We start from the raw sequence: 13,792 nt of genomic DNA, 5'->3' as shown, positions 1-13,792 counted from the left end.
CCCGCCGTGAACCTGAATCATTCTTTTCTGTTAGGCTCCATGAAGCACCTGAAATTTGATTCATCAATATGTGATACTGTAATCAACAAATGGGGCTGGGGGAGGGTAATCCTCTCTCCCCAGTGAGTATGTAAAGATGAGTTTGAATTGTTATAAAGAAAAATGCTCATGAGTAGCCTGTGGCCCTACCTGTGTGCTCCAGCTTTCAGACATCACTCTGTTAGACATTTGGGGTGGGCGTGGTGTGATATATACAGTGGCTGCAGTGAGAAGCTATGTGCCTGAAACCTATACAGTGTTGTAAACTACTACCGTTAGCTCAGTAGAAAGAAAAATAAAGGACTCCTTTTCCCTAAAGGGAGTGTGTCTAGCTGGCATCCGGCAGTTCCTACTTGCTCCATTTAGCAGACGTCATTAGCAATCCCCCATGCCTCTCTGTCTCCATTGACAGCGCTGAAATAGAGACATTGCGTGCGACTGACAGATCTCCAGGGGTTAGAGTCTTCAGACAAAAGGGCCCAAAGTATATGGCTGACCTTTCTCAGTGTTATTCCCTTAGGTCTATCTTCTGTGTGTGGCAACTGGGGAACACAGAATTTAGTACCTTATTTTCAGAAGATTGCCATTAAAAAAACTCAGGCTTATTAGTAAGACTTGTTAATAAGTAAGTAAGAAGTTGTACTTTCCAGAGTGGGCTTGTGGGTGGGTAGGTGTGGATTGCAGGTTCTTTCTCATTGGAATATGTATCTGTACCTTAAGTTCAAGAACACACCTGTCTTTCAGGATTATTGGGACTAACCTTGAGCCCTGTAGAAGGGAACTGGTGATGAGCAGTCTTTCCTATACTATCCTAGGGAACATCCCTAAGCAAATTTGGAATAGCTGAGATGTGTGTCTGTCCTTCCCAGAGCCATTTCTGGTCCACAGTGCTCTCATATGGATCCAGCACCCCAAAAGTTCAGTGTGGTGAGAGATTCCCTGTGCTGCACATACAGCTATTTCCCAACTTTCCCCACTCTTCTCCACTTGACCCACCCCAAATCATATTCCTGTGATCCCTGTCTGAGCCAGAGGTTAATAGGAAAGCATTTCATTTGTGTTCCTTTATAGCGATATGGGAATGACTACATCGTGTATGCATTTTGAATAGATGAAATATCCATTAGAAATCGATGCTATATTTTTCTTTAGGCTGATGAGGGGGTGGGGGGGAGCTAACCAGAGTCACCACTCACAGGGAGGTCCCCTTTGCTTAGGAATCGGTTTACTTCCAAATGCAGTTTATGCTTCTCCGCTTCACCCCTCCCCCATCCTGTCTTTTGTCTCATCCACTTTGAATGCACATGTTTCTCCAAGCGCTGTTATTATTTTTTTTTTCCCATAGTTGAGTCCATGCTGATGCTAGTGGGCAGACTTGGAAGCAGGAAGATGACAATATATAATGAGCACAGGCTGTCTGTTTCGTGAATGTTTTAAAAGAACTGTGTTCATCTGTGCAGCTCCACTCCCAACTTATTAGCGAATAGCTGTGCCATGGTTACTGTTGTCTGCAAGGAGACGCTCCCTGAGTGGCCACGGGCCCCTGAGTCGTGGCCCTGAGTATGTACATTCTGCACACAAAACATGACTCTTCAGACTTGTTTTTAAGTGAAGGAATTTTCCCAGATGCCTGTTACATTTACTTGTAGGAAAAGTGGAAATGGGAGAAAAAGGATTAATGAGGCAAATGATATGGTAAAGAGGCCAAAGATGATAGCAAATGAGATCCTAAGAGGACATAAAAATAATAGAGCTCATTTAATTATTTAAACAAAAGATCAGTTTCACTCTAGGGAAGCTAAAGTGCCCAACCCCAAGTAAAGATTTAAAAAGATAAATGACAGCCCATTATAGACAATGAAAGACCCAGCTAAACAGAATGCATGTGACTCTTGGATTTTCATTTGCCCTAGTCTGTGTTCTGATCCCATGGTTTAAATAAAGTACATTAATTTCTCAAAATGATTTAATATTGACTAATGATGTTTCACCATTAAGATCCAGAAACTGACAATATTGATCATCTCAGAGAGAAATGTACCTGCTTATTTTTGTGCAAGTACATAAAACATATTTAAAAAAAGCTTTGGAAAGATCATGAGGAATTACTTGCTCTTACATTTTGGTAATACCTCTTTAAAATCATTTTATGAAATAGAAATCATTTCCTTATTGGTCTTTCTCCATTTTTCTGAAAGGTATAAGTTCATATAACTAAAAGGAGAAAGGTTCTTTTGTTTTAAGAATAAATATTGCATTATCTTGTAAAATATTAATTTACTTTTCTAAAATTCACATAAAGGTCATGTGCTTTATGTATACTTGCATCACAAAATGCATTTTCCTTATCCTGAGTCATCAATAATGTCAAAATTGACAATAAAGACTCAAAAGTAGACTAGTGTTACTTTGGTACTAGGAAGAATTGTTGGATGTTGATCATGTTCAAGAAATCATGGTCTGTGAATCAAGAGTTTGAAAATGGACTATAGACTTTGAGGAGAAGGACTTTGGTATATCTGCTGCCAAATAAAATCCGATGCATCTCTGCTACTTAACTTCTCTGTCACTGTTTTCTCTCTTAGGCAGGCATGTTATAGAAAGTTCTTCAAAGCACTGCTTTTCCCATTTTTAAGAAAGATTTATTTATACATACAGAACTGGGGTACAGGCCAGAGGTGCAGGGGTGGTGAGAGGCTTCACCAGAGACAGAGTGGGGAGCAGAACAGGTAGATCAGTGAAGCACACTGCTAAGGGGAGCAGCAGCGGGTCAGCAGAGGTCTGCTGTGCCATGTGGTCACCTTGAACTCATACTGAAGTGGCTTTAGCTTCTTAGTGCTGTGCTTTAACCCTCTGCGCCACCAGGGAGGGCCCTGCTTTTCCCATTTTTGAACATAACCTTGCAGGAGAAAAAAAATGGAGTCAACGAATCATCAACAGTTAATATTCAGATAGGTGGCGTTTGCTGACTTTTTTTTTTTTTTTTGCTACTTTAGGATAATTCATCCTTGGTTGATCTAGATTGACATGTAACCTGGTAGCTTCATGAAGCATTTTAGAAAGAATATGAGGTTTGGAGTCAGGAGTCTTAGTTTCAAATCCCAATCTTGACATTTTCTGGTCTTGGATATTTTACTTAATTTTTCTAAGTTTTCATTTCTTTCCCTATAAAATGATGTTAATAACTGACCTTTGTTATTACTAAAGAATCAAAGGTAGACGTGCCTTAAATAACAATAATTTGTAAACTGGTAAGAGCTGTATGTGAGTCTCATTAACATGTTAATGAGATTCATTTAGTACTGATTCTGAGATATGCTTATAGTAGCTGAGTAATACAATAATGATTTGTTCTTGTGTAATATTCTTCCTTCGCTCATGTTCTACTTCAGTTGATGAAAAAAAGTGGCACTGATCAGATTGGTTTTAGATCATATTGGACAAGCAGTGATGAACATTGTCAAGATAGAATTTCCACAGGTTTTGGTATTACTGCCTCTCAGACATTTGAGTGTCTGTTGCAAATATCTAAAAAAATAAGGCCTGTTTGCAAGAATTCTTTACAGGTTTATATAGCTTTTCTCCTTATTTCCTCTCTTCTTCCTCCCATTTTTCTTAATCTCTCAGGCAGGGGTATGACTTGTCACTAACATTATTTGTGTACCAGTGATAAAGGGTAAGAAATTAAAAAAAGAAAAAAAAAAAAAACAGTGACCCAAAAGAACTTCTGGTTATACTGTGACTACTGGTGGTACTTCTTAGACTTGATTTATGTTAGGTAAAATGATACTCACCGGTTTTTCTACCATCTTTTTAGGAAACTTGGATTTAACTGGTCAGAAGCAAGTATTCAAAGCAGAGAACAATCCCTGGGTTACCCCGATAGCTGACCAGTTCCAGCTTGGCGTGTCCCATGTTTTTGAATACATCCGTTCTGAAACATACAAATAGTAAGTAGACTGTAATTTTCTGAAATAGTAGACAGTGGGTTTATAGTATTTGTAATTATGCCTTTTTAAAAAACTGCCATATGACATTGTCATATTAGTAGTAGTTAACTCATAGCATTTCTAAACATTTTTTTAAATAAACCACATATAGCAATTGTCTCTGTTATTTATAGATTATTTTTATTTGACATTTCAAAGGAGTTTATACCAATTTTATTTGGAAAATTTTTAAAGATGTTAGTTGAATATTTATAGCACTAAGAAAATTCATCAGATAATTAAGATCAGAACATATTTTTTGTCCTTTGAATGCAAAGAATAACAGATGTTAGGAACAAAATTGTTAAGCAGTTTATTTATATAACCAGGAACCAATACTAGGAAAGCATTATTCTTTAGAAGCTTTTACTCTAGTGAGATGATAATCTCTCTTTGAGAAAAACAAAAGGCTGAAACCGAGGGAACTTCAACTAACTTAAAGCCACAGCTTCAAAATCCCCCAGGTCCTTGTTTGGGGTAAGGGTGAAGGTGTGAAGTCAGCCCTAAAGCCAGATCCTTCCCTCTTCTTCTTTCACCACTTGTCAGGACTGGAAGGAATTCCCTCATTCCCTCCAACCCGGCCCATTGTGACCACTTATGTCTTTTCCCCTCTCCTCTCACCACCAACTGGAAGTTGAAACAATCATTTGTCTTTTGTCCTGTCACCTCTAGCTTTAAGCAAATGAAATAAAGACAATTAGATCCCATAGGTTTAATCTGCTTTGGGGCCCATTACCAAAGTTTGAGAGGTTAGCATTCTGCTGTTAGGAAGGAGGGTTATTTCAGTTTCATTAGAGAGGAGTTTCCTTTCATGGTATCAGGAAAATGCCCCCACTCAACACTGCTCTCATATAGTCTGCGCTGGGGTCACGGGCAATGTTGCATTTCAGGGTCCAAGCCCCATCTGTGAGTGGCCAGCAGTGGGCTGTTGTAACCAGCTGATGGGATTCCAGAGACGAGAAGCTGAGAGCAGCAATGGCATTAAAGCTGAATAGACTGAGTTGTCAAAATGATGACATGTCCTCATTTTTGAAAGTAGCTTAGAGTATGGCTCCTATTAAGATACCCTGTGACATACACAATATTTCCTAAGAAAAAAGTGAGGGGCATATAAGGATGTGTGTGACTCTTTCATGAGCCACAGAGATATGTGCAATTATGTAGAAACAGAGTTTTTAAAATATGACTGTTCTGCTTTCTTGGAAATTAGTAAATTACGAAAATGTGTGAAAATATAATTGCAAGTTAGCAAGTATTGTTCATTTTATTCCGCTTAAACTGTTAATCATTAGTGTCATCGGTTTTAGATAAGGTTCTAATTTCTTAGTGAATGGGAAGCTATGTAGAGTAGGATATGTTTTTAGAAAACCACTGAGAAGAAATATACAGAAAAATATACAACCAAGATCACATTAATCTGAAATTAGGGTTCCTAATCTGTTTATTATTATGTAACCAAATTTTTAGGTTACCATTAGTAACTAATAAATAACAGGGAATTAGAATATTATATTGTACATAAAAATGCTTTCAATTTTAAATTCATTTTAAAAGTATAAATTGTTACAATTGGAAAGACATGGGAAAAAAATATAAATTGTGAGTTTATGGATTTTTGTTTTCCCTTAATCATTTTCAGGTGATTATGTAGTATTCAAAGCCGTTTCTCTCTATTTGAACATGGCTACAACTCTGGATGGGGAGTGTGTGTTGATTTATTTGGGGGTTGTTTGAGAAGGAAATATGTGACACAACACAGTGACATATTTGATGTGTATGTACATTCTTACCTCTATGACTGGCATCCTACCCTTGAGATCACAGTAATCTAAGCAATTTGCCTAGTAGCTAGTTAAATTGATACTAAAAAACTTCAGCATACAGGAGCCACTGTCCCTTTCTAGATATCCTAGTCAGTCCATACCATGTTGTCTGCTTTTAGAGGAGTCTCCATGAGTCGCTGCTGGGGGATGCACCTTGCCATGAGCTCCTGGAGGGTGGGGCACTGGGGAAGCCCCTTCCAGTTCTCCTCTCTTCTCTTTTGGAAGAAGACTATCAACCCTGTCGTGTATATCAGCTCCTCTGTCCTTCTTACATTCTCTAGTTAAATTAAATTAAAAATCCATTGCATGGATTTTTAAGTTTAAGGCCCTGTTTTATATGACTCACACTGATTTTTGTAGATGTAATTATTAATACATATGCTTTTTTAAAAACTAAGGTTTATTTTATTTGAATAGTAGACATTAATTTATCATCACATAAGTACAACTTCGTATAATTCTTTCTTAGAATCAGCCACTTCATAATTAGAGAACTTTCAGTATCCTTCCTGCCTCTCTGAAAAATATTATTCTAATTAGCAGGTATTTGGCTACTTTTTTCAAGTTGTACATGTGGTAATACTCAAGGAGGCAATTTATTACAGTCATATTTGTTTTATAAAGTGTGTTTCACACTCAATATCGTAGGGGTCGATCATCTGTTCTAATACCTAGTTTCTAATTGTTACATTTTCTGTTTTTATATAAGCCACATATACCCTCTCCAAGTTAAAAAAAAAATCCTATATACATAAATCTTTAGTCTGCCATGAAAGCATATTTTAGTTTTGTTTTGGCACTGAAAATACCAATGTGTGTCTCTCCTCTCTTTTTAACTTTAGTGTATTAACTTGTTACCTAATGAGAACAGCAAAGAATTCACCAGCATGTTTCATTTTCTTTCACATATGTAGTTGACTTTCACTGCGGCTTTCGTGTTCTCAGCACACCCTCAAAGGCCTTTTGAGTCTAGAGGAGCGACAGGCAGAGAAGATGGATTATCTGGTTTCTAAACACTAATGGACTCCAGGAGGAGACATGGCTGTTTGAAACAAAGCAGCAAAATCAGTGTTTAGGAAGAATTAAAATACTTAGGCTGGGGCCCTCCCTGGTGGCGCAGTGGGTTAAAGCACAGCACTGAGAATCTAAAGTCGCTTCCGCATGAGTTCGATTCCCGCCTGCCCCGGAGGTGACCACATGGCGTGGCAGACCTCTCCTGACCCGCCCGCTGCTCCCCTCAGCAGTGTACTTCGTCGATCTGCCTGTCCTGTTCCCCACTCTGTCTCTGGTGAAGCCTCTCACCGCTCCTGAGCCTCTGGCCTGTACCCCAGTTCTGTATGCACAAATAAATAAATCTTTAAAAAAAAAATACTTAGGCTTATGTTGATGAAAATAGGAACGTGTGCAATTCAACAGGGGGACATGTGGGTCGGTGAGTCTCGGGATGTTGAGGTACAGTTCTTCGGGAGTTCTCTTGGGTGTTCGTCATGTCCTCCTCCTCATCCCTTAGGTGGAGATTGCCTTTGTTCTTCTGTCATACTTTGGGCAGAGAGACTGCTTTGGCTGGTGACATTGCATTTGTATAAGTTAATCGTGTGTTCAAGTAAAATCATGTGCCCAACTCCGCCACTGAGGACTAACTCTATGTGTTAGCATCATCAGACATTGTTGAATTGTTCAGTCACCTTCCACTCTTCATATGGTGGTTTTTTCCTTGGGTGACCTCTTTTATTTCTGTGAAGCAGAATTATGATAGAATAGTCACCACTTGTTAAGTTTCCAGAGATAGATTTTTTTTTTCCCCCAGGAGTAGAAATCAGATTGGAGCCAGGATTCTTGACAAGATTCTTTGTGAAAGGGAGTAACTCACACTTTTCACATTTCCATCAAGGAAGGTAGATAGGAACTGCAAGCCATTTTAAAAACTGACAAGTTAACTCTTAACAAAAGAAGAGGTTTGACAAATGTTAGACTGAAAACGTGTTGGTGGAAAGAGGCATTTGGAAAACAGGCACCCTCGTGAAGGCTGCAATTTGCGGAACACAGCGGCCTAAAGCCTCATTTCCAGGGCTGCATAACTCACAGAACGCTCCCATCATCTCCCTGTCTTGTGCCTTTCTCTTCTCTCTAGGGAAAGCTGCCGCACTAACTGGCTTTCTGTTTTATTTTTTTCTGATCTTAAATGAAGACCACTACATTATTATTCATATTAATTAATAGAAACATGTTAACAAAACAGGATTTGGTGATTGGTAGACGATAATGAGGAAAAATGGGCAAATTCTCTTCTGTAAATCTAGCCAAGTGAATCCTTGTGTTTGATTTGTGAGAATGGATACTCTTATTTCCAGGTTATTGTTTCTGGATTTGTTTTACTTATAGCATTACTAAGTAAGTAATCGCATCTTTTTTTCTGCACTCTCTGCAAACCTCTTACAGCCTATAATGAACATAAATGGGCTTTGTTATGCAACTACTATACTTCTAATGGCTGCTGAGTCAGTGGCCTAGAAGACCCTTAAACAACAGCTGTGTCAGGTCTACTAGAGGCTAAAGACCCTCAGCCTAGTAGGCGATCCCATTCATTTTAAAACATCCCGTTATAGGAGGAAATTAGAGCTAACAAGAATTCTAAACCTTATTTTGTGATGAAGTATAAATTGATATACAGAACTAGCAGATGGTTTTGTAAATACTGCAGAAGGGTGTAGGGGAGAAGGTTAAATTGCCGAGACCTTTTTAGCAGTTAGTAAATTTTACATAGTGACAGTCAGTATGCAGAATGATGTAGACTTTTCTTTTTCATTACTGTATCTGAAATGTTCAGCCACAGGACAGCAGTATTTCCTGATAGTTGACATGAAAATGAAGAGCTGAGTTTCTTTTTCCTAAAGCTGTTAGCATAAAGTTTGTTCTTAATTTTCAAAGTTGACTACATATTGTGTACCTACTAATTTATATTTTCTTTGTAGATGCTACTCTTGTATGTTTTGGTCCCATTTTTTAGTTAATATTTATATTATCACATTTCTCATATCATACAAATTATAAATGAAGAACTTGACATCTCTGGACCCTCTTTGCATGTAGCTAGGTCACATTTACCTAATATTGCTAAGAAATACCAAGGAGAAAAGGGAGGCCCTGAATTATGTTCTATTTTGGGTAATAACTGTTTCACGTCTCTTATCTCATATTCACTTTATATGGTAAAGTTAATGATAGCAGAAGAATTTATATAAACTTTTTCTTCTGATAGTATTATGAGTGAATAGTTGAAATGTTTGCTTATGGAATAAATATAAATAAGGCCATAATATCAACTGTTGATCTTTGATTTGATGGTTGATTTAGTTGCTCAGCTGTTTCTGCCTGTGCCCTTAAACTAGTAATTGCCCTGGTAAATTAGTACCTCCACTCTTAAGATACTAGCAGGAAAACAGAGTCTTGGGGAAGAATACCTTTTTCCCAAGTTTTCTGATAGACAGTAGTAGTGTTAAATTACATTTAAAAGGGGCTTTGACTTTTCTGCTTTTTAACCTAGCACTGTTATTCTAATATACTCCAGGATTAGTCTCTCAGAGCTTAACTTTTTTAAGCTCATGCAAAATATTTCTACTTTTTTAAAAGAAAGTTACCTCCCATTTGACTTTAACAGTGTACCTGGATTCTGGGAGAGTTATAGTAGGGAACCTCCACCCTCCGAGGCTATGAAACTCAAAGGTGAACCCTACCAGGATTTAAAACACAGCTTCTGGATGCTAGCTAGTGTTCCTGACGGCATCTAAGAACTCCCATCTTAGAGCGATCCTGGGCTGTTCTTCAGAATGATGTGCCATAGCTACAAATGGCAGACGTGTCCCTCACACGCCCACATGCATTCTGTGGTCACACCCATGTACTCTGCTGACCAGCCAGCTCTGGTGAGCTCAAAGTTGATCAGTGAGCGGAGACCTTGACAGTGTCTGTGCTTTACTCATCATCACTGCAACTGTCATTAGGGCCGTGAATGAATCTGTTGGGGCAAAGCATACAGCTGTATCAGGTGCTGGTTCTGAACCATGCCCCACAGAAGGTTTCCGTGAGACTTTAAAGAGTAGAACATGCATGTCTGTTTCTCTGTGCCCTTTTCACTTGTGTGTTTACCCTCAAACTTGCAGTCAGCGCTTCATGTACAGCATAATGCCCCGAGTATACAGCATTGCAGTGCCATGTTAAGGTAAATAGAATATAAATAATTTGTCCCACTTCACAGAAGGAAAATAAACGTAGACTAAATTGAGTCTACACTCCAAAAACAAAATATGTCAGTTTGCTTTCTCTTCAAGAGTTCCATTTTTAGATGATGTTCACTTGATATAATCATATTGAACGAGTGCATATTGACCTACTCAATGAAATGAAATTGGTTAGCCCACATATTGATAACCTTTATTAATTCCCAGTAATCTTAAAGTTCAATGCTTGATACTTTCTACCCATCCAGCTTGAGTTATTGCTTGCATTTGCTGTTTTTATTTGAGAGATGAGTTAATAAGTGGCATTTTTCTAATCAAACAAAACTGAGTTCTATTCTCTACCCAGTGGTATCTTTTTACATTACATGCTGCTTTTTATTGGGCTCTCTTTTCTTATTCTGGCCTCGCATTGGTGGAGGTTTGCTTTGAGTTTTTTGGTTGGTTTGGTTTGGTTATTTTTGACAGTTAAGGGGTCTTCTATATTAAATATTTTGGTTAATGCATGATATTATTAAGGAGTTTTAATCAACTTCTATCAGATAAAAGGTTTAAATGTGAGTTATACACAGGCCATTAGTTGATGTTCCTAGTGTATTTGCAAAATGATTAGGCAGTAACTGTCCATATTTTATTCTGTCATGTTTGTATATTATTTCATTTTTTCTGTGTGTAAGGCAATGTTTTTTTTTTTATGTTTCCATTATCATAGTTAATACATATGTTCTTCTTTTAGCCAGTGAGATGGTGTCTGTTTAAAAGTTAATAAGTAGGCCCTCCCTGGTGGCGCAGTGGGTTAAAGCACAGCACTGAGAATCTAAAGCCGCTTCCGCATGAGTTCGATTCCCGCCTGCCCCGGAGGTGACCACATGGTATGGCAGACCTCTCCTGACCTGCCCTCTGCTCCCCTCAGCAGTGTACTTCATCCATCTACCTGTTCTGTTCCCGCTCTGTCTCTGGTGAAGCCTCTCGCCGAATAAATCTTTTAAAAAAAAAAGTTAATAAGTAAATTATCATTGAAGTTTTAGGAAGTTTAATGACTTTTTTTTTTACCTGCTGATATTTAATTTTGTCTAGTATGGGGCATTTAAGCTACCCAGCAGAATTTTATTGACTCACAGTTGCAGGGACTAGACACCTGAGATTACAACATGTGCAGAGATGGTTCCTTCTGAGAGCAGTGAGGTCAGGCTCTGCCCAGCTGTCTCTCCCTGGCAGGTGGGCAGCTTCTTCTCCCTGTGTCTGTGGGCTGCCTTCTGTGTTTTCTCTGGGCCCAAATTTCTCCTTTGTATGAAGACACTAGTCACTGAGTGAGAGCCTGCTCTAGTGACCTCATTTACACTTGATGATGTCTCGTAATGACCCTCGTCCACATGCTTTTTGTAATTGGCCCTGCACTCATAAATGTGGGGGTCTTCTCTCGAGGTCTGTATGGCCTTGAGTAGTAGTGACTGACATTTTGCTCTATAAGGAATGATATCAGGGATTTCATGTGACATCTTGGGGGTTTAATACCTATATTAGGAGCCCTAATAATTTCAGCCCCTTTTTTTCCATTTTATCTTAGGAGGTCTCTCGACTTTTAATGGTTGGCATGGAGACATCTAATGTTAGGCATGGAAGTCTCATTTCATTAAGGAGGTTTGCTGCCCAGCATGAGAACCACCAGAGAGGGGGTGTGTCTCTTCAGATAATGCACAGTGACTTGTTCTGCTGCAGTGCTCTGGGGACAAAGGAGGGAAAATTAGGTCTGTTTTTGTTCCTAGAAGTGTCTTCTATACTCTATAAGTGGCAGGTGACTTCACCACACACCATTTTTGCTATGTCATCTTCAAAGCAAGTGGTTAAAACTAGATTATCTCTGAGAATTGTCACAGCCGTGATTTCTGATTTTGAATTCTTTATTTTTCTGGCAAAATTCTTTTTTTTTTTTTTATTTAGTTTCCTTCTTGAATTTGCTCCCCATTTGTATTTACTTTATTGATTTTTTTTAAGGTTAACGGAAGATGATGATGACCCTGAATATAAATTGTTACAGGGAAAAAGGATACAAGATAAAATTACCAGATCAACCTTTTTATTCTATATTTTATGGAATTCCTAATATATGTTTGGCAGTAACTTATTCGTACACATGAATTCCTGACACTTTCGATTCTTCAGACTTATTAATCAGTGTAGTCAGCACCAGAGCAATTTTATGAGACTTACCAGTCATCAAAAATTTATTATCAGATAAATCAAAGAAACAACGAGCATCTTAATAGGGTAGAGAAAGTGGCATGTAAAGGATCGTTTAAGACGGTGCATGTGTCGGCTGGGTATTATATTTACAACCAGTATCAGAAACTTACTCATAATTTCATGCACAGAACCAGCAGGGTGAAAGCTGTCTTAGCGAAAACCTTTTCTTTGTCTTTCTCCAGGACAATAATGTATTTGACCTAAATGTAAAACTGGGAATACTAAATTTACATGGAAGCTAGGAAACCTTGTGTTCTGATGTTAAAAGAGTATCTACATTTGCTTGGGGCTTTCAGTTACAATTATCACCCTAAGCTAAGAATTCCCATGCTAAGGCCTCTTCTTTGGAACAATGCTAGCCTGCGTTCCACGTTCTCTTTGGGATGGTGTAGGGACAGGGCCTTAGCCAAACTGCCTTTCTGAACTGGTTCCGTGTGCACCTTCTCATGGGTGGGAGACACATATTTAGGTCTGTTCTAATCCTAGCACTGGTTTTGACACCAGGCTCCATGTATGAGAAAAGACTTGTGTCTTCACGGTGTGAGAGGAGCTACTTGGCAGGGGATTTTTCCATTACTCTAGTCCAGTCCCACTTTTGAGCCACTGGACAGAAGGAGCATGGTGGGCACTCAAGTAAGAGCTGAGTTTGCACTGAAGAGCCTTGATACAGACTCTCTGGGAATGTGCCAGAGACGAGACTTGGTGACTTGGCTGTCAAAAGTCCAACGTGCTTTCCACCTCTCATCTCCACATAAGTGCTGTGGTCTCTGCCTGGAAGGTTCCTTCTTCCTGTATTTACCTGCTGAAGCCCAGTCATTCTTAAAGGAGCATTCTAAATAGCACTTCCTCAAAGGGTTTAATCTGTGCACTTCCTTACTGGCTATCTGGTGTAGATCCTTTTTATCATCTTTCTTTGGCACCTTTACTTTTTCTTTGGAGCAATGTAAATAATAATGCTTATCAATTATTGAATACTTACCTTGTCCCAGCAGGTGTAATTTATTATATATATATTATTCTTCAGCTTATAATTGAGTATTTCTTTCTGTGAATACTACATATATATGGGGCTGGGATTTCAGAACATGTTTTCTCTCTCTTCAGGCCCTGGCATTTTTTGAAAGCAAGACAAGCATCAGAGTTACTTCCTGACTAGCTCTTGTATGCAGCAAACTCTCAGTGTTAGGTTGTAACAGAGAACCTGTGACAGGTTACCCTGATTTCTAAGAGAAGATAACCAGAATGGACCAAGTTAAAGTTCTTGTTTTTTGCTAGAATATGATATGTTTATCATATTTTAAATGCATTTTCAGTGTATAATATTAAGTGAAGATTATGTTTTCACTAAAGTCTTTTACTGTTTGTGCATATCTCTTATCATACTTCTTTCAGGTTAGAAAAGAAACAGTCCTTTAGCTACACAAATGAATGAATTCTGTTTCAGAGTGAGACCTTCCTCTAA

At 38.5% G+C, this 13,792-nt stretch overlaps 1 protein-coding gene across 2 annotated transcripts in view; it reads left to right on the top strand.

Annotated features, from left to right (window-relative positions):
• RSU1 (Ras suppressor protein 1) overlaps nt 1–13,792 on the top strand; it is a 144,326-nt gene that overhangs the window by 67,968 nt on the left and 62,566 nt on the right. Inside the window, exons 8-9 of one of the 2 annotated variants that reach the window (XM_012731244.1) lie at nt 3,857–3,989; nt 6,766–7,001. In XM_012731244.1, coding sequence (XP_012586698.1) covers nt 3,857–3,989; nt 6,766–6,769 — 137 coding nt within the window. In that variant the 3' untranslated portion in view covers nt 6,770–7,001. Of the gene's footprint in view, nt 1–3,856; nt 3,990–6,765; nt 7,002–13,792 lie in introns of those variants that run through there. The other variant, XM_004691274.2, reaches the window with a different exon arrangement.

Source organism: Condylura cristata, unplaced genomic scaffold, assembly GCF_000260355.1.
Source record: "Condylura cristata isolate star-nosed mole 26May11 unplaced genomic scaffold, ConCri1.0 scaffold00030, whole genome shotgun sequence".
Classification (NCBI taxonomy): domain Eukaryota; kingdom Metazoa; phylum Chordata; class Mammalia; order Eulipotyphla; family Talpidae; genus Condylura; species Condylura cristata.
This window is presented reverse-complemented; position numbering and strand designations above follow the sequence as displayed.